This window comes from Aulostomus chinensis, chromosome 3, assembly GCF_037954235.1.
Source record: "Aulostomus chinensis isolate RoL2024-O1b breed Wild chromosome 3, RoL_Achi_v1.0, whole genome shotgun sequence".
Classification (NCBI taxonomy): Eukaryota; Metazoa; Chordata; class Actinopteri; order Syngnathiformes; family Aulostomidae; genus Aulostomus; species Aulostomus chinensis.
In genome coordinates, this window is record NC_141322.1 from 16,217,671 (window position 1) to 16,237,722 (window position 20,052).

At 41.4% G+C, this 20,052-nt stretch overlaps 2 protein-coding genes across 2 annotated transcripts; one reads left to right on the forward strand and one right to left on the reverse strand.

The window, feature by feature from the left end:
• The first annotated feature begins 2,524 nt into the window (after positions 1-2,524).
• On the forward strand, positions 2,525-10,513 carry LOC147267869 (sodium- and chloride-dependent neutral and basic amino acid transporter B(0+)-like). The gene is made up of 15 exons (XM_086196849.1): positions 2,525-2,578; positions 4,378-4,522; positions 4,602-4,733; positions 5,431-5,592; positions 5,832-5,949; positions 6,033-6,165; positions 6,378-6,518; positions 7,110-7,245; positions 7,360-7,452; positions 7,537-7,662; positions 7,853-7,971; positions 8,105-8,204; positions 9,653-9,762; positions 9,905-10,072; positions 10,169-10,513. The coding sequence occupies exons 1-15, from the start codon at positions 2,525-2,527 to the stop codon at positions 10,277-10,279; spliced, it is 1,848 nt and encodes a 615-aa protein (XP_086052975.1). The 3' UTR covers positions 10,280-10,513.
• A 1,504-nt stretch (positions 10,514-12,017) lies between these two features.
• Positions 12,018-14,346, reverse strand: LOC147267870 (acidic mammalian chitinase-like). Its single transcript, XM_086200696.1, has 11 exons — positions 14,322-14,346; positions 14,191-14,220; positions 13,900-14,101; positions 13,757-13,813; positions 13,495-13,660; positions 13,255-13,379; positions 13,052-13,175; positions 12,777-12,959; positions 12,581-12,700; positions 12,329-12,497; positions 12,018-12,271 (listed from the first exon to the last, which is right to left on the reverse strand). The coding sequence occupies exons 1-11, from the start codon at positions 14,344-14,346 to the stop codon at positions 12,018-12,020; spliced, it is 1,455 nt and encodes a 484-aa protein (XP_086056822.1).
• Between the last annotated feature and the right edge of the window lie 5,706 nt (positions 14,347-20,052).

The following is a 20,052-nucleotide window of genomic DNA, read 5'->3' on the forward strand; positions in this document are numbered from 1 at the left end:
GATGAACTGTAATTGTAAGCTGTGGATGAATGGCTGGAGCAAAAGTTCTCTCCCTCGCTCTCTCTCTCTCTCTCTCTCTCTCTCTCTCTCTCTCTCTCTCTCTCTCTCTCTCTGTCTCTCCCCCACCCCTCTGGGATGATGTCATCTGTCAGTAGGTGAGTCATCTGGTAGCTCTGTAATTACAGCTGTATGCTTTCAATAACTAAGTAGCTCTCTGACATCATCAACCGGAATGAGATCTTTTATCAAGAGAAGCTACAATAATAATGACAGGGATCCGGACTGACAGCAGAGCTCTTCTACGTTCATTTCTAAATCACGTCTTCTAGATCTGCAGTATCTACATTTTGTCTTTATACAGTGAAGTTTCTGCATGCTGGATAGAACTTGTGAGAGTAAAAACTGACCATAAATGACATCAGCTGACACAAGTTAAACCTTTTTGTTTGTTTGAACCTGAAGAACTTGTCTGAACAGATGCCCTGCAGACAGATCCATGCACACACGGAGGATGACACACACAGGTCATGACAAAGCCTTAAGAACACAAAGACAGATCAACTCTGCAATTCATCTGGTCTTTGAACCACTTCCAACACCTGTACACACGGTGTGTACCTTTCATTTTATCGTGTGAACTGTTTTCTCTTTATTTGTTCTCTGGCCTGAGTGGTGAAACAAACTGCAGATCAATGGAGGTTAGAATATGAAGTTCAGTTACTGACAAGTCAGACACAGCAAGAGCGTCTTTGACGTATTTCATATACAGTTCTCAATGGCCGTGATGCATGATGAAATTTACCTTCTTAATGCGTGCTTGTATGTGTTTGTGTGTGTGTGTGTGTGTGTGTGTGTGTGTGTGTGTGTGTGTGTGTGTGTGTGTGTGTGTGAAATGGTCATGAGAAGTCATCATCAGTTTGGAGAGTTTCCCTTAAGCGCTTTAATCCTGATGTCTTTGTAAGTTTTGTTGCTTTGGCTTCAATGTGTCACAAGGGGTAGGTCTGAGCGCGACAATATTGCTGCTTTCAGTAGCCCCAACATTTTGTGTATGTGTGTGTGTGTGTGTGTGTGTGTGTGTGTGTGTGTGTGTGTGTGTGTGTGTGTGTGTGTGTGTGTGTGTGTGTGTGTCCATATCCACAGTGAGGTATGGGCCTAGGAGATTCTGAAGGTGAGTTCACCAGCAGAATCTCTCTTTTGGTTCTCAGCCTGCACCCTGACTGTCCCTTCACCTCTTGCACTCACGCATGGATCCTCCATGCTGCTCCATATTCTTTTACATGATGATGAACCTCCACCCTCTCCATCTCCCCTCCTGCCTGATGTGGTAACATGCATTTAAAATCAGGACGTGTCGAGAGTCCATCTCTCACCCAGTATTTTCCAGCACAGTGAGTTTGCAGGCAGTAGCTTGTGTTCCATAGGTAGAGCACCAATTTGTCTGTGGTGCAGTAAGTGGTGTTGTAGTGAGTGAAGGGTCCTCTGGTCCAAACCTCACATTGGAGAGACCCATACTTACTAAGATGCTGAAGCTGGGACCTTACAGACTGCTGCTGTTGGAGCCTCAAAAACTCCTCCAGCTTCTCTGCTGGTGATGTGATAGTGTGTTTGAGTGTTGTGCTGGGTTGCTATCGAACTCTGGAAAAAGAAACCTCTGGGTGTGATGTAAAACCCCAAGAAGAGCATTAAGCCCCGAGAAATCAGGGGCATACATCCTCAAATTGCAGCCATCTGGCAATTCAAACTACAAGGAGCTCAGTCAAGCAGCCGGTAACTACAGTGTGAACTCATGGCAATTTTGATTAAAAACAAATGAATAAATAAATCAAATAAAATTTAGACATTTCTAAATTTTACATCCTGACTTTGACCATTGATAGAAAACTACATTTTCATGTGGTGTATAAATGTATATGTATAATGCTGTCCTACAGAGAACAACCTGGCATTACTCCAGGTTATTACAGCTAAAAAATTTTTTTTTTTTTTAAATTTGGCTTCTGTAAAAATGGCACCATTCTGTGTTTGGGACCGGATTTGCCTGCAGTAAGACAAACCTGACCTGTGAATAGCCTTGTCTTGGAAAGAAAAGACCTGCCTATGCGTGGGCGGAGCCTCACATGTACATCTATGTCGAGCAACTGCAATAGCGCAGTCGTTGCTCGTATTTTATCATCCAGCTGAGGAGGAAAGACTGATCTCAAGAGTCATTAAATACCCTAGTTAGATAATTTACAAGATTTTGCCGCATTGTAAATGTTAATTAACATTCAATATACTTCACTGTGGGGCAAACTTTTCCTTCAAAACAAAAGGTAAGGCATTTAATTTAATTAATTTAAAATTGTATGACACGTCACAACCCTACATTAAAAGCTGGAGTTAAACTGATTTTTTTTTTTTTTTTTTTTTTTTTTTTTTTACAGTGTTACACATGTAAAGAAACTGGCTGAAAACTCGTCACTGAGAGTTCTGATAAATTTTTGAGAAGTTTGAATTTCCTCCAGTGGTCAACAGATGCAACAACATGTCAGAACAGAGCTTTAACCTTTCCAAGGATCCGTCCAGCAATGCAAATCAGGTAAGTTCTGCTTCTTAGACAGCAAAAGTAGTATATTTCTACTGGTTAGCATCTTTTAAATGGTTAAAGTAATAATGAACATAATAAAAGACAACTACTAATGATTTAATAGCACTGCGGTGACTCAAACCCAGACTAACACCCAAATAAACATTACAGAACTTTTTAATCCAGCAGGAAAATTGTAACTGATGTTCATTTGAATAATAAATAATGGACTTTTCCCTCAGGGCTGACTTCCTCTTTTCAAACATTTGCTCATTGCACTGAACTCCCCTCATTTGTTTAGCATGTTGTACTTTCTCACTGCAGAAATTTGAGATTGCATTGCTGGAAAAGTTTAGTTGCTGTATTAAAAACAACTGCATGGGGAAGGGACATTATGAATGAATCCCATCTGGCTCTTTCACCAGGTACCACACTAATCATGTAATTTGGCTTGTTTGAGGATGTTCACCGGAGACACCAGCGGATGTTTGGTTGGAATGTAACTCTGATATATCCAGAATTACTGCTCTGCCACCATCTACCAACAAACTCAAGGTGCTGCCAGGCAACAAGCTTTCAGCTCTGACCGTAGTGCAGTGCAGCCTGTTCTAATAGTCTCTTGCTGTATAATATTGGCAAGTTTAACAATTTCTCATGAGGAAAACTCCTGTCCACCAATGTATAATTGGACTTCACCTAAAGTCCTCTGGTTGTTGCTTGCCTCTGCCAACAGACATTTTCCAAGCATTCACAGCACTGCCACCCAACTGGTATTTAACCAAGACCCCAGGATCAGTGCAGGGTATTGAGGCTAATTTTGCATGATGGCCAAACCATGGAATTACAAGTATTTGTACAAGTGGTGTCTCCTGGACATTTGATTTAACTTGCAAAATTTAATCTGCCAGATAAAAAAAAAATGTTATTCCCATTCATGTTTGCCAAGGTTTAACCTGCTTTTGGTGGCACAGTGGCTCTGTGATTAGCAGTGTCACCGCACAGCAAGAGGATTTGGACTGGAATCCAAGCGCTGGCAGGGGTCGTTCTGTGAGGCTTCTCTCTTGGTGCCCCGGCCTTCTCCCACACAGAAAAAACATCCCGTTTAAGTTAATTGAAGACTCCAAATTTTCTGTAGACGTAAATGTGAGTGTCAGTGTTGTGGTGGACTGGGTTCTGTCTCAAGCCCAATAGCAACTGGGATAGGCTCCAGTCCACAGGGACACTGAACAAGATAAGTGACAATGGATGGATGGATGAAGGGGCTTGTGTGCTTGTTATGAAGGCCCACAAATGGACCCGCCTTCATTTTCTCTCAGTGGTCACTTAACTGGCACACACCATTTCTGCATGCATCCAATACAAGATGCTGCCACTCACCCACAGTCCATTACTCCGTCAGCCTGCTCCTCCATACTGGTTTCACCATCGCCACGCTCCCTCCCTCTGCTTGCCTCACCCCTACACTGCAGGCTCGCAGGCCTGTGCCAACTACCAACTCCTCTCATCTCTTGCTCTACAGGGATGGTATGAGCCCCCCCCCCCCCCCCCCATCAGAATTAACTCACTACCTGTCTTTTTATTGGATGCTAAAGACACAACTGTCTTATTACCCTGCTTTAAAAAAATACTTAGCATCATATTCCTTTAGAAGGTCTTTGATGAAGACTGTTACAGTTCTCTTGTTACTTTGGACAAAAGCGCCTGCTAAATGATGTGATACAATGCAATGTAATTACCACTGTGTGATGTTTATGTATTTTATTTGATTATCCACCTGAATAATAGACTACAACTAGTGTAACTTTGGGCAGGGTGATTGTGCGGGTGATGCAGATGAGAATGCGGAACGTGGGAACTGGACAAACAAGACAGAGCACATGCTCTCTATGGTTGGTTATGCTATTGGCCTTGGAAATATCTGGAGGTTTCCGTTTATTGCCTATAGGAATGGAGGAGGTATGTATTCAGTATAGAAGATTATATTTGACGACTGCTGTATTGTGTTTCCGATATGTGTTCTAATCCCTATGAGCAGGTGCCTTTGTCATTCCCTATTTTCTGACATTGGTTTTGTGTGGAATTCCCATGTTCTTCCTGGAAAGCGCCATTGGTCAATTCTGCAGCCAAGGCGGAGTCAACATCTGGAGGGCAGTACCATTACTGCAGGGTGAGCCTGCCCTTTGAATTCTTTGAAAAATCTGTAATTTCAAAGACTTTCACACATAGGAATAGGATCCCAAACAGAAATGGAGCAAAGCATTTGCTCAGGCGGACCAGGAAGTCCAGCTCTACTCATAATCCTCTTTCAGATGCTGATCAACTATTCCAAGCCAGCCCATTTCAGCTGGGGACCCACTTAATTATTTCCAGGCATTCAATTGGCAAATGTCCTTCAAGGCAGTTGTTTTAAGCTGCTTCAGTCTGTCTACACTTCTTGCTTCTTCTGCGTGAACTCTTGCATGCTGTGAACAGGGTCTGCAGAAGAAAAAAAAAACACATTCTATCCACCAAAAGTACACACAAAGAGTACATTTCTTACATTTTTGCAAAATTTGTAAAATGTTCACTGCTATGTAATTTCTGTCATATAACCTGTTTTTGTAGTTCTACATTTTCCATCAGAGAACATACTGTTTCTCAAAATAGAACCTTCCCAACCTTTAAGTTGAATGAGGAACTATTTTACCAAAGGAGAGCTTTGTCCAGGGTCTCCCTTCATGCAGCAGGAAGATGAAATTGAACATTTCTGTGGTTTGTTTGGTTGAGTAGTAATTAAAATCGTGTATGATGATAAAATGATACAGGATAGTGCACTTTGTATTGTCATTAGCTGTGTATTTTGTGCATTCTATTGTTTTTTTCAGGTGTTGGTGTAGGCATCTTTACTTTGAACTTTTTGGTTTCAATATACTACAACGTCATCATCGCCTACAGCCTGCACTACCTGTTCGCCTCCTTCCAGTCTCCTCTGCCCTGGTCCAGCTGCTTCAGCTGGGCTGACAGTAACTGCAGTGACAAACCTTTAGGTGATTTTGCCTTTTTTGATGAAGAAATGCTGATGCTGGTCTATTCTTCTTGAACATGAATCCACTCCATCTCCAGTACAATTGATGGTATAATTTGGTGAAGGTAGAAAAAGACTGCACCCTGCAAACCAGTTAGGAACGGCCAAGTGATCGATGTAATATGACAATGCTTATTGGGATGTTACATAGGCGCACATACCAAAATACAAACCATCCACCTGTTCTCTCTCCTTCTCTAGTGTATTGCAATGTCAGTGGTGTTTTAGTGACCAACTGGAGTCAAGAAACCAACGCTTCATGTCCTTCATCCGACATGATCCAGGTTCCAGTGCAGAGCCCGAGTGAGCAGTACTGGGAGTAAGGACCTCACACTCCAGCGCATTCACACACACACGTGTCATGAGGACAGGGTGGTACTATCAGAATTCTCTCCTCCTCAGCCGTGTGGCTCTGCAGAGATCTGGTAGTCTTGATGAAACAGGACCAGTAGTCTGGCACTTGGCTCTCTGTCTGCTGCTGAGCTCTGGACTCGTCGCTGCAGCTCTCATCAAAGGTATCAAGTCATCAGGGAAAGTAGGTCAATCCGTATTTATACACAGAAATTGTGAAACATTACTTCCTCTACATGAAAACAAAAATCTTAATCATCACTCACCACATTTACATCTGCTACTGAGCTGAATTTTAATGGTGCTGTACTGCAACAGTACGTGTCGTGGTTGGATATTGCACAGTTCAAGACTGGGTGGATGCCAGGTTTGGCCTTTTTCCCTTTGCCTCTCCAGGTTGTGTATTTCTCAGCTACATTCCCTTATGTGGTGATTGTGATCCTGCTGATCAGAGGTGTGACACTGGAGGGCGCTAGAGATGGGATAGAGTTCTACATAGGTTCAAAATCCAACATCACTAAACTGACCGAAGCACAGGTAGGGGTGGCGTTTTCCTTTTCTACAACACAACTGAGGAACTGAAGACATGCTTTCTTGTCTGTTTGGCTAAATTCTAGCACAGTTTTGATTACAGTGATTTGGTTGAAGGCTGACATTATAATGAAAAATGCTAACAGGTTTAGCAAGTGTAATCGTTTCACTGTCTTAGTTTGCTCTGTATCAATGATAGAGCCTCTGTCGTCTTGGACAACTACTGCTGATTTTAATCCAATCACAAAATCAATTCAATCAATTTAAAATAATTCTTTGAATTGTTGATTATGAAATGAAGTAGTCTGTAATAGGTTTCTTATCTCTAATACATTGCATTTTTTCTGTTGATCAACTGCTGTTTCATGTTATTGTCATGATGATACTCTGCAGAGTCATGCTCACAGGGATTTGGAGCCCGAATAGTTTTGCAGAAACTAAGTTTAATTTAATGGTATTCTTCATGTAGGTACTAAATAAATGTAGAGCTGTTGTGCCCAGTGGTGGACTGACACATCATCTTTACAGTTATGCTGCTGTGTTTGATAAATTTGTCTCCAGGTACTCTTATTAAACAGACTTGTCCATGTATTTTAGGTGTGGAAGGACGCAGCAACTCAGACTATGTATTCCTTGTCTATTGCTTGGGGAGGTGTTGTGACACTTTCTTCCTATAGCAACTTCAACAACAATATGTTCCTTGACACGCTGATTGTAACCCTCATCAATCATGGTAGGAAAACACTGTTGAAGCATTATCTGAGTGAAGATATCTACATATAAATCTACAACATGTGTGGTAGGAGACGTACGAGGCATCCCACTATTTTCATCTCTCCCTATACAGGTACTAGTGTATTAGCAGGCTTTGCCATCTTCTCAATTTTGGGTCACATGGCACGCATCTATGGAAAGCCTGTTGCAGAAGTGGTGAATGAAGGTCAGAAACCTGGAATGCCACACACTGAAAATGTCAAAAGCCGCCACATATTTTCTAATGTTTTACTTTTCCATCTTTGTGCAGGCATTGGCCTGGCATTCATTGTATATCCAGACGCCCTGGTTAAGATTCCCGCTTCCACTCTCTGGTCTATTCTGTACTTCTTGATGCTTTTCATCATTGGCCTCGACACTGAGTTCACGCTCCTAGGTGAGATTAGCATTTACCAGCAGCTGCTCGTTAATTTGCATAAATTTATTTAATTCAAAAGACCTTTTTCAGCATCTTGAATCTGTGTGGTGAAACAAGCAATTACTTTTTTTTTCTTTTTTCTTTTTTTTAATTTAGCCCCAAAATATTCACCTGGCTCATTGCCTCTCGTTTCTCTTCTCCTCCGCAGAGGTGATAACCACCGCCATGGTTGATGCCTTCCCTCAAGTCTTCAGATCCAGACGTGCCCTTTTAAGTTTCGGGGCTTGTTCCATTGTGTTTTTATTGGGCTTGCCATGTATCACAAGGGTGGGCCTGCTGAGAGAGACAATATTGCTGCCCTGTGTTGTGATTGTCCTGCTTATGTGTGTGTGTGTGTGTGTGTGTGTGTGTGTGTGTGTGTGTGTGTGTGTGTGTGTGTGTGTGTGTGTGTGCTAAATAGGCAGGAATATACTGGGTGACTCTTATTGACCAGTTTGCTGCCAACTGGGTTCTGCTCCTTCTGGCCCTGTTAGAGATTATTGGTTTCGTCTACATTTATGGTAAATACCAGTATATGCAGCTTTCATACAACATATTTGTAAACAACTTTGCCATTTGTATGTTCACGTGTACCAATGAGGATGCCAAAATCAGGGAGGCCTGAGTTTTAGTTGGGGCTCATCTGTCTTTCCTTATGATTAGACTTTGTTCCTTGAGAAGCACACAAAGGAATTCCAAACTTTAGCAGTCGGCTGCACCTCATGGAGTTACACTATCTATCTCATCAGAAAGACACTTTGGAAAATCGGGAGGCAGCCACCCGGATTTATTCCTTATGCAATGAATAGTCTGCTTCCCCACAAGGCCTGTATGGGTTTTTTCCAGTTCTTCAGCAAAATTTTAAAAAAGAAAAAGAAAAAAAGAAAAATTAAAAAAAGAAAAAAACAGTTTCATTATGTTTGCTTGAACTGATTTATGTCTTTTTCAGAAAAAAAGAAAAAAGTAAATATGCAAAATATTATTCTGCTATAGCAAATTTTAAACCCATATGATTTACTGGCTGTTTGTGTTGAAAGCATCTTTCTGCATTTTCTAAAAATCCGATTTTGTCTCCAGACAGCAGCAACATACCCGTTATTAACTGGCACCAAATAAAAGAAATGCCCATATGAAAGAGAATTCCCCATTTCTACATATTTTTGTGTGAAAGTGTCAATCAAATGTTGCATGTAAATTTTCAGCCTAAATCTAAACATTAATTCTGAATATCAATGTTCAATCTAAATATAAATGCTAAATAAAAATATACATTTTTCATGTAAATAAAAATATCAAATCCAAATTATAAACCTGGAAACTATTTTAGAAATTTAATATTTATATTTAACATCCCAAACCCATCCATTGTCTACCTCTTATCCTGTTAAGGGTCGTGGGGGGGGGGGGGGTTGGAGTCTATCCCAGCAGCTTTCAGGGTTCACCCTGGACAGGTCACCAGTCCATCACAGGACCAACACATAGAGACAGACAACCATTCACACTCACAGTCACACCTACGGTCAATTTAGAGTATCAATCAGCCTCGTCCCCTCTTGATGTCTTTGGACTGTGGGAGGAAGCTGGAGTACCAGAGAGAACCCACACAGGAACAGGGAGAACATGCAGACTCCACACAGAAAGACTTGAACCTTCCAGTTCTGGAACCTTCTTGCTATGAGGCGACAGTGCTAACCACTGCACCACCGTGCCGCCCTTACATTTAACGTTTCCATTTAAAATGTATTTCGCGTTTGTTGTCTTTCACACCCAAAATGTGTGTTCACTTACAATTCACTTGTCATGTATATAAAACTATAAATCCCATTCAGCTCTATTGTACGTACACTGATTTTATTTGGTGAACAAATGGCATCGCTGACCCTTTGACTTGGAGCCGAATGCTTGAATTATGGAAGCATTAGTATCGAAACCATTTCTGTTGCTGTCTATACTTGTGTGTTCTTTGCAGGAGGAAACTGCTTAATCAAAGATATTGAGATGATGATCGGAGAAAAGAGTTTCTACTTCTGGCTGTGGTGGAGAGTGTGTTGGTTCTTCATCAGCCCCTGTATTGTTCTGGTGAATATAACCTCACTTTTGCTGGTTGCAGAAATCATCTGAGTCACATACAATCCTACTGTATATTTACTAACAATTCCTGTTGATGGTACCTTTTTTTTTAGGGTTTTAAGTCAATAAAAACATCACCTTTGTTCCTCAGGTGATTATGGTCTGGTCCCTCGTTTCATTTGTGCCCCCCTCGTATGGAGCAGTCCAGTTCCCATCTTGGTTTTTGGCTCTTGGATGGTGCATGACTGCCTTCATCCTCATCTGGACTCCTATTGTTGCTGTATATAAACTGATGAGAGCAACCGGGACACCCTGGAAGGTAGGAAGAGCCCGGAATGACAGAAATCATATTGAACAAGGTTTTCTTTAAAAGATTAGACTGAGATTCATGATCCTGGTCGTATATCGTCCACAGCGTCTGAAATCTTTGTGCACTCCATCTGTGGATTGGCACCCCTACCTGAAGATCCATCGGGGAGAACGATACTCAGAAAAATGCTGCCGTCAAAGAAGTGCTAACAAATGATAAGTGAATGTAAATGCAAAAAGTCAGATCATGACTGTGGGGGTTCATGTGCACATTAATATTGGAGACAGCTAAATACGGTTTTATTGGGGTTTGAGTCTGTGAATGCTGCCAGTGGATATCGGAGCATAGACACGACTGCAGTCAGATTAATGGCTCCAGTATACGTGCAACAGCATTCCCTCCCCTCATTGAAGTACGCTCCAATTAAATCTACCTTCACATTCTTTAACAGAATTACACTTATGGTTGACAAAATGAAGAGAAAAAACAACACAAAGGGTCCTACTTCAGTGTTGGGTCACCATAAGACACTTTGACATGGATGGTGAACACAGTTTCTTTAAAATACATTACCTCATTTGTTATTTTGTTGATGTTGATTGTATTCCGTTGAGTTGGGATCCGGTGGTTCACGGTTCACCTTAATTACATCAAAATATTCAATTATCCCTCTGTTCTGTCTGAAAATGGAATGAAATCACTCCATTTCTTCACTGACTGACTGGGTTTTCATCATCCATCTGTGCAGAATGTTCCCACTTTCACCGATCAGCCAAAGCATTCAAATCACTGACAGTTGAAGTAAATAACATTTATTATCTTGTCACAGTGGCGACTGTCACAGAGAGGGACATATGAGGCCGCAAGTGAACTGTCAGTCCTTTAAGTTGAAAGACCAAATGACAAATGAAAGGATCTGAGTGGCTGACAAAGGACAAACTAACTTGATGACCAGTTCAGAGCCAGAACAGCAAGTCTGATAGAGTCTTCCTGGTGTGCAATGATTAGTGCCTCCCAAATATGGTCCAAGGAAGGAAAACTGGTGAACCAGGTCGAGGGTAATTACAGCTCACTACACGTGGGAGTGAAGTATAGTTTGTCTGTTCTGATTCCACAGAAGATCTCCTAGGACCACATGAGGAGTTTTGTCAATATTGAGAAGAACCAAGAAACAACTTATGTTTTAGGTGTTTTAACTAACAGGTGCATAATAACAATACCAAAGGGAATGCTCCATCCAGTTGAAATGGAAAAAAAAAACCCTCTTGAAATCAGTAGTCCAGAATGACAGCCTTGTTTATGAGTGCGTGACTGGATCCTGTAATGATAGCGGGATGAAAAATTGCAGTACAAATAGATATCAGTGGTTGCTAAGAGGGATTATTTTTAAAGGTGAATAAGGGTGCAAGTAGTACATATGACTGCTTTTAATGAAAATACATTGTACATGTATGTATTTGTGTGACTGCAATTGTTAGTGTATTGTCAAAGTAACATCTGTTGCCTAAATCTCGTTATTACTGTATGTGTTTAACCTGAATGATGAAATGCACTGTCCCCTTTATCCATATTGACCATTTCTGGTTACGACAATCAATATTTGTCCCACTCAGCTGTAATGTTCTCTGCAATATATGAGGTGAATAATAGTATTGATCACATTTTATGTTGCTCATCCTTAATATCTCTAAAAGTTCAACTGCAATATATAAATTATTGCTTCTTTGACTTGTGGTGGTGGTGTTGTTTTTTTATTGATTGAAATCATGCACAAGGCACACAAAACTACCAGATGTCAGAAGTTGCTTTGAATGCAATATTTATTTATTTATAGGCCAGCCATAGGTGTTGCAGAGCTGTTCTTGAATGGGCCTTTGTGAGATGGACTTGATTAACATGAGAGTTGACAATGCTCATAATTTAAGATCAACCAGTATGAAGGGTTATTGACTGTTTAAGCCCAGTTGCAGCACTTGCAGCTGTCATCGAACACCAGGCCTGCAGCACAGTGCTGGACGTAGGTGCTTCCCTGGTTGCACTCGTAGAAGTGGTTCTTGTTGGTTGGGTCGGGGTAGACTCCATTAGCCTTGCCAGCGCAGAAGCCAGATCCTGTGCTGCTGCTGCCACCGCCAGGCTGGGGCTGGGGCTGGGGCTGAGCGTGCTGGGTTGGGCTGACTGGAGGGAGGGGGTTAGCACGAGAACTGCAGGCTGAGCACAGAAATGGAACAAGTTAAATAATACAATCAACCCTGTGAAGTATATTACCAGAGCATGTGCTGTTCCTGTGTGCCTTACTAGTTCCAGTTCCCAGTCCACTCTTGAGGGTGCTGATAAGAGGGTATCTTCCCTGGCCACAGAAAGTTCCACTGAAGTCATCCAGGTCCAAACTCCACACCATGGCTCCTCCGTAGCCACCCTGCTTCAGCCACTGGATCTGTGAAGGGAATAAGAGGTTAAAGAGGTAATCTCACCTGGCCTAACATATAACACTTAGGATAATTTGATACATCATCATACCTTGATCTGGAAGCTCTTAACATTGTCATATCCAACCCAGGTGCCCTGGTTGTAGGCATATGGCACATCCTGGGTGCTATCCCAAGCCTGAGTGGCTCCTTGCTTCAGGAAAGTGCAAATCTGACAGCAAGTACAGGTGAAAGATTATGGACAAAATTCATGGCACAGTGTAAATATCAAAAGAAGAGAGAAATACCTCATAGTAGGCCCAGAAGCCAGCCTGACGAGTAAAGGTTCCAGCAGGTCCAGGTCCACTGGCAGGAGCTCCCACAGCTGTGTTAGCGGAAGCCAGACGGAAGGTGTGGCCATAGGTGGGGAAACCAACCAGCAACTTCTCAGCTGGAGCACCATTGCTCTTCCAGTAGTTCATAGCATAGTCCTACACAGTAGAGGACATTCAAGTGAGGGTCTGTCCGGCACTGTAATGTTGAATTATGCAAGATAAGAGGAAATAATGATCCCCTTACTCACCACGTTGAAGTAGACCATGGATCCCTGGTCAGCTGGGCCTTTGTACAGAGGGCTGTTCTCTCCAACATTGTGCTCCCAAGAGCCATGGAAGTCATAGGTCATCACATGGAAATAGTCCAGCACACTGGTAACCAAAAATGAGGGTCAGTGTTTCGTAAAGAGCGCGTTTGACATGTTCCTGTACAGTCCGCCCCTGTACTTACACTCCAATCTGGGCAATCTGGTATCCAGACTCAATGGTACCCTTTCCAGCAGAGACAGCAGCAGTCAGCATCAGACGGGGACGGCTGGTCTTCTTGCCCTCAGCCTCAAAGGCGCTCATCAACTCCTACAGTTGAGGGTGGAGAAACAGAACTGTTGTATAATTGTAGTTTTTTAACCAAGAAACACTGATCTGAGGTAGCCTAAACCATTACTAAGACAAAGACAGACATAGGTCCTACCTGAACCAAGATGGTGTAACGCTCTTTATCCTCAGGTGGGGAACCACGAGAGCCAGGATACTCCCAGTCGATATCCAGACCGTCAAACTCATACTGACGCAGGAACTGGATGACACTTGTGATGAAGGTCTGACGATTGGCAGCACTGGACACCATGGCTGTGAATCTAGAATTAAGGGGATACTCGGTATGTTTCATCTTGTCTTTCAAAGTCCAAGTCTCGTGATGTCAAGATAAGATAAGATAAAGTGTGAATACTTACTTCTGAGTACCAAAGTTCCATCCTCCAATGGCCAGCAAAGTCTTCAGATTGCTGTTCCTGCAAACAGCAATGACATTCACATTAACCTCTTGAGACAGTGCATGCTGAAATCTATTTTCATTGGTGCTGGAATGTTTACTGACTGGTTCTTCAGGGCTGCGAACTCTCCATAGAGTTTCACATCGTCCCACTCGTAGGTCTTGATCATGTTGTTGTCCATTCCAGCAAAGGCGTAGATGAGGTGGTCACAGAGACATGGGTCAATGTTGGTGGGGAAATACTTGCCTGCTCCAGGACGGTACTGTCCCCAGTTGGTGAAATAACAGGACAGGATGTAGGATGATCCTAAAAGATATGAAACCATTAGTTTGCTCCTGATCTGTTTCCAAATTTTCTCTACATATGTAAATTACAAGACTAAAGGGAGTAATTACCCAGCTGCACGTGCAGCAGGAGAGCCAGTCCTGCAGACAGAGGGTAAATTGATCAATCTTGTGAGCACAAAAGGAAATGCAATTGCCATGTATGATTTGAAAATCCTATATGTGACGGAAGCTCAGCTTACCAACGCAGATGAGTAGCTTGCCCATGTTGCTTCTGTACAACGAACTGAGGGTCCGCTCACCCTTAAATACTGCCTGGTTGCTCCCCGTATCTGCAGTATCTGTGTTTGATATGGTATGACTTCTCAGCTAAAGTTAAAGTCACAGTAGTTTGTTTGTTTGGTTAAGATCTGCGTTGCATTATATCTATGGAAAAAAAACTGATAACCTTCAAGTGTTATGAGATAATGATATAGTCTGATTAAATTAGGTATTTTCAAGGTTGTTGTATTATAACCGGTATGTCTAGTATGCACTATTTCCAAAGTTCCAACTCTGCTTTTCCCCGGACTTTCTACTTCAAGATTAAAATACTCGCTGTTCAAAGAAAACACACGAGCTATAAGTACTAAATATAAGCTCAAATACTCTTTTATGACAAGTCATCATAATGGAGGTAAATTTCATCAAAGCCAATGGAAATCAGAGAGCACTGGGACAGCAAATCCAAATTTAATCAAAATCACAACTTTCTGAGTCATCCTGATAACGTTACTATCAAACAAACCAATGAGCACATTGTCTCCTCAGCGGAGGTAATTAGATTTGATGTCAGTTCAAAATATGTTTTTGTCATCCACAGATGAGAGAAAAAGTATCATAAAGGTCAGGTTGTGTTGTTTCATTTGATATGCACGACCTTCACTGTGTGGAACACTTGATGAGCGCTTGTTTCAGCTTAGCCTCACTATGTTGAATGGATCGACCCCCATTGAGTTGGTTCTTTCTTGGTCTGCTAAATCCCTTCACAGTCGTGGATATCTGCTTCGTACTGGTACTAATGGAACCTATCATATAACCTCCTTGGCAGATGTCAGAAGTAATCAGATGGAAAGACGTCGCACCTTTTTCCATTTACATATGCAGTTTGATCATATGATATTTACCTAGCTGCTGTTAGGCTCTTGGCTGCATGCTTTATCACCCAGAGACATTGTTTAATGTCAGTTATTTCTGTTGTCTTAGTCAGTCACCTGAAATCAACTGCACACGACACAACGCAAAGAGGTGATTTGTCCTCTGCTTGTCCTTGAAAGAGGATCAGTGGTTTGGTGAATATGATCTAAGTTGGGAAATTAGTCCCAGGCCAAATGTAGGAATTATCATTAACAGAAACTGACAAACCAGTAGCAGAACGAGCTGCCTTTTGTTAAATTCCACAAAAATCCTGTAAAATTGACACATATTTTTTACATATTTCAATTATTTTAGAGAGAAACTCACTTTTTCACCTCTTGAAAGGTTATACTAAATGATTTATTATGTCATTAATGGTGCTTGGTGTAGAAATTGATCTGCATAAAGTGAAAGTGGATGTGCTTTTTCTCACTTTTTATTCCTACGGTGGAATGAGTAATAATCAGACTGGGCAGAGTTTCAAAAGCCAAGGTCATAGGACAACAGACCACCATAACTGTAGGAGCTGAGACATCAGCCTCTGAATTTATGAACATACTGATCTCAATTATTAATATATCTGACATCTTAAATTGTGTTTCACATATAATAATTTCCCATCCATTAATTCCCATCCATCAGCTGGGTCAGGTCACAGTGGCAGTAGGCCAATCAAGGTAACCCAGACATCCCTCTCCCAAGTAACAACTCCAGCTCCTCCCGAGGACCTGAAGCAGTTCCCAGGGCAGATGAGATATATAATTCCTCCAGCATGTTCTGGGTCTACCAGAGCGTCCTGCCATTTAGACGTGCCCAGAATACCTCCCACAGGAGGTGATTGGGAGGCATTTTAATCAGATACCCAAACCACCTCAGCTGACTCCAGAGCACCAGTTCTAGTCCAAGCTCCCCTCAGATGTCGCGCTCTTCTCTCAAAGCTCAAACAGTATTAAGAGTGCTAAACTTTCCCGTTTAGATAAAGAGGTCAATTTGCTGCACCCAGAATTTTACAGAGCCCATTTTTTTGTAGGCAGTTCACCTTCAAATGAACACTTTTTAAACTCTGAGATTGGGAAGTTTGTTTCATGCCCTTAAGAGCAGCCAACGGCCTCATTGGATGTGCAGGACATGAAACTGGCCTTTGTTTTGAACTCAGGTCCATGATCCTTTCTGACACGCTTCCAACACGCCGCTAAACAGTCATATTAACCTCTAGGTCGTCGCTGACTACGTGTGATTATTAAGATCAAACTCAAAATCGGACTGATTGAACATTAGCAGGGCGAATGTGGGGATCAATTTCCCACCATCTCCTCACTTCTTACACCCTCCTCCAACAAGCCTCTCAGCTCCACAAAGCTCCACCTCTCTCTTCAGCTTCTTCCTCCCAGGTTGACAACTCAATCTAAAATTCCCTGGAAGTGACACTGGTAGTGTGAGGCGCTGGTTTACTTCAGCCTTCATATTCCACAAACTGTTTTTTTGTTTTGTCTGTAATTATTTATTCCATCATTTTTCAAAATTACAAACAAGTATCTCTGTAAACGGTTGCAAATCAAGGCCCCTCAGCTTTGTAACAACCTGCCTGAAACGCTGTCTAGTAGAATCAATTCTCTCTTTGAAATGATTTTTAACATTTTTTTTGTTGAATTCAACTTTTTATTTTCTTTCTTCTTGTTGTTTTGATACTGAATCATATTCTGTCTCTTGTATTTTTGGGACATTGTGTTATAATTGCTTTTTTCTTTCATGATATTATTAATTGTATTTTACAATCAGTTTTCCGTTTTCCTGTATTTTTTTTTTTTACTTTTGTTTTTTTCGGGATTCCGTTCAGTAAATTGTCATGAAAAATACACACTTCAGTTCAGATGTGCTGACTGACTGAGTCCTTCTGATCGATTAGATCCCAGAGCTTCTTGTGGCCCCTACTGTTTTATAACCTTGCTCTAGTCAAGTGCATATCTTGCTGGCTCCTCATCGGCTCCCTTCCCTGTCTGCCTGTCCTGCCTGTCTTATGTACAATACCCTCCCTTATCCATGATCAGAACCTATTCACATAATGTTTGATCGCCGTGGTTGATATTATAAAAGAGCTTCTTCGTCATTTCTCTTTGTCAGCTCTCCACCTCTGTTTGGGCCAACTCACCAGTATGTCGGCGTACTTCAATAAACTCACATCATCTCAACAAAAGCCGGGACTGGACTCCACAAAGACTTCTTTTCAGGATGCACACCAGTTAACCGAGAACCCAAATTTGACTCAAGAGGTAAAGGGCCCAGTTATTTTGAGGCTGGAGTCCCAGAGGAGTTGATGCCATCTGGAGTTTTCTGCAGATTCGCTGTGTGTCTGTTCATGGAGGGTAATGTGATGCGTGTTTTGTGTGTTTGTATTTTCCTAGCCTTAAACTAACTCTGCCAGCAACAGAGATATAAGAAAGCAATTAAGAGACACACTCAGAAAAGGCCATCCTGTGCTTTTAATTTGAAAAGAACAAAAAGAATAAAAGTAGTCCAGAGAAGAACGAATGATTTGCTGCCACCCAGAAATTGTTTTGTTCTGTCTTCTTTGACTAAGTAATAATGTTGAAGGATTAGAAAGCTGTTTGTTGGGGGTAGAGGTGTAGAGGGGATTACATTTTCTTTCAGTCTTGTATGTACACACACACACACACACACACACACACGTATATATGTGTGTGGGGGTGAAAGTAAAAACTTGAATACACTTTTCAAACTGATACATGTTCAATAATTAGTTGATTTCCTTCACATTTAGCTTATTTTCCACACATTTAAGATATGAATTATGAGGAATGTTTTCATGTTAAATCTAAATATTAAATGATTAACATTAAATATAAACATTAAATATTCAACCCTAATCTTAATGTTAAATCTCAATATCATGTTAGATATATATTTATATCTAGATATCTATATATCTAGATATATATCTTTACATTACATACTAAACCTACATCTTAATGTTAAATATAATCTAAACGTTAAAGTAGACAGATCTTTTTCCGTTTCAAAATTTTTTAGGCTCAACAAATCGAATTAACATTTAGAATTTTTATTTCTATCTCACATTTATATTTAGACTGAAAAATCATCTGTTTAGGAGATAATGTTAGATTTAATGTTTAATTTTCATTCACACATTAAAATATTTTTGATGATTATGCCTTAAATTCATGGCAAATTAGTTTTCAGTTTGAAGTTTCAACATTCTTATCAAACTCAATTACAAAAGAAAATAAAACAGCCCAGACAAAAACGTAATTTGATGATTAATTAAGCACATCCTCCTGGGGCACTTAAACAAACAAGAAAAAAATCCCTCAAGTGATAAAAGAAAGCAAGCGATATAAAAAAAACAAACAGTTATTTTATTATGTGGCTTTAAAAATCTGGATAAATTATATTCAAGCAGCATTAATGACAATGGTTAAGAGACCAGTTTGTATGCCAAAGTACTATAAAAAGTATCCGCAGGCACAACCACCAGAGGGAGGAAGCGGGGTCAGAGAAGCCGTGGGGCAGCAGCTCACTCTCGCCATGAATGATGTGATGTGATGTGTACTGAAAAAAAATTCAAACACTTTTAGACACCGACGCTGAAACTGACAGAATCATATACACATTTGAAAGCATCCGTAGGGAGAGCAAGAGTTGAGGGGGTTGGAGGGATTCCTATGAGTCAGCCTGGTTCTGAACCGACTGTAGCACGCTCAGTCCCCTGAACCGACGCCTCTCAACCACCACACCCACAAATCTATTAGGATGAGACGGGCTTGTACACTGGAAGACATCTTCTCAGAAACCAGCCTCCTCAGGCTATTGGTTTGATTCGATCTGCTGAGCCGGTTAATGTATGACTAAAATACACTGTGAAGCCTCCCTGCCGAGGATTTCACAGTGTCCTGTTTCTCAGGAAAAGAGAGAAGACGTTTGTTTTGGAAATTAAATTCTACTAAGCCAAGGAATAATACCGCCATTGAACATCCCTGCTTATCATTGGACTGGATCCAGTGGAATGAGGATTTCCACCTTGTCAACAAGCTGTAGCTGTATTTATTTTGATTATCAATTTATTTATTTTATCATTATTGATTTATAGAGGCAGCACAGTGGTGCAGTGGTCGGCACTGCTGCCTCACAGCAAGAAGGTTCCAGGTTCGAGCCCCGGCTCCATCACAGGATCTTTCTGTGTGAGTCTCCATGTTCTCCCTGTTCCTGTGTGGGTTCTCTCTGGTACTCCAGCTTCCTCCCACAGTCCAAAGACATCAAGAGGGGACGAGGCTGATTGATTCTCTAAATTGACCGTAGGTGTGACTGTGAGTGTGAATGGTTGTCTGTCTCTATGTGTTGGTCCTGTGATGGACTGGAGACCTGTCCAGGGTGAACCCTGCCTCTCGCCCGTTGACGCTGAGATAGGCTCCAGACCCCCCGCGACCCTTAATGTAGGAGTAAGCGGAAGACAGTGGATGGATGGATGGATTATTGATTTATAGTGTGCACATATACATCTTAGTGCTGGACATGAGAGGGAACTACACTAAAACACGTGCAAAAACAGGGGGATGGGACAAGCAATGTAAAAAGAACTATGGCAATACACAACATGGGCAACTTTACTGTATGACATAAGCTAAAATACCAGAGAATTATAATTCATAAAAAAATTATCTTTGGTACGCCACTCAGGAACACAGACATGCAGGGATAATTCACTGCCTCCTTCAATCATTATGGTTCTGTTATTAATCCCAGTGACTTCATAACTGCATG

Coding starts and splice junctions, on each gene's coding strand:
- LOC147267869 (XM_086196849.1), top strand. CDS start 2,525: ATGTCAGAACAGAGCTTTAACCTTTCCAAGGATCCGTCCAGCAATGCA. Junction 6,519..7,109: donor CTAAACTGACCGAAGCACAG/GTAGGGGTGGCG, acceptor CATGTATTTTAG/GTGTGGAAGGACGCAGCAAC. Junction 7,453..7,536: donor TGCAGAAGTGGTGAATGAAG/GTCAGAAACCTG, acceptor ATCTTTGTGCAG/GCATTGGCCTGGCATTCATT.
- LOC147267870 (XM_086200696.1), bottom strand. CDS start 14,346: ATGGGCAAGCTACTCATCTGCGTTG. Junction 12,960..13,051: donor CCATGGTCTACTTCAACGTG/GTGAGTAAGGGG, acceptor TCTACTGTGTAG/GACTATGCTATGAACTACTG. Junction 12,498..12,580: donor TTAAGAGCTTCCAGATCAAG/GTATGATGATGT, acceptor TTCCCTTCACAG/ATCCAGTGGCTGAAGCAGGG.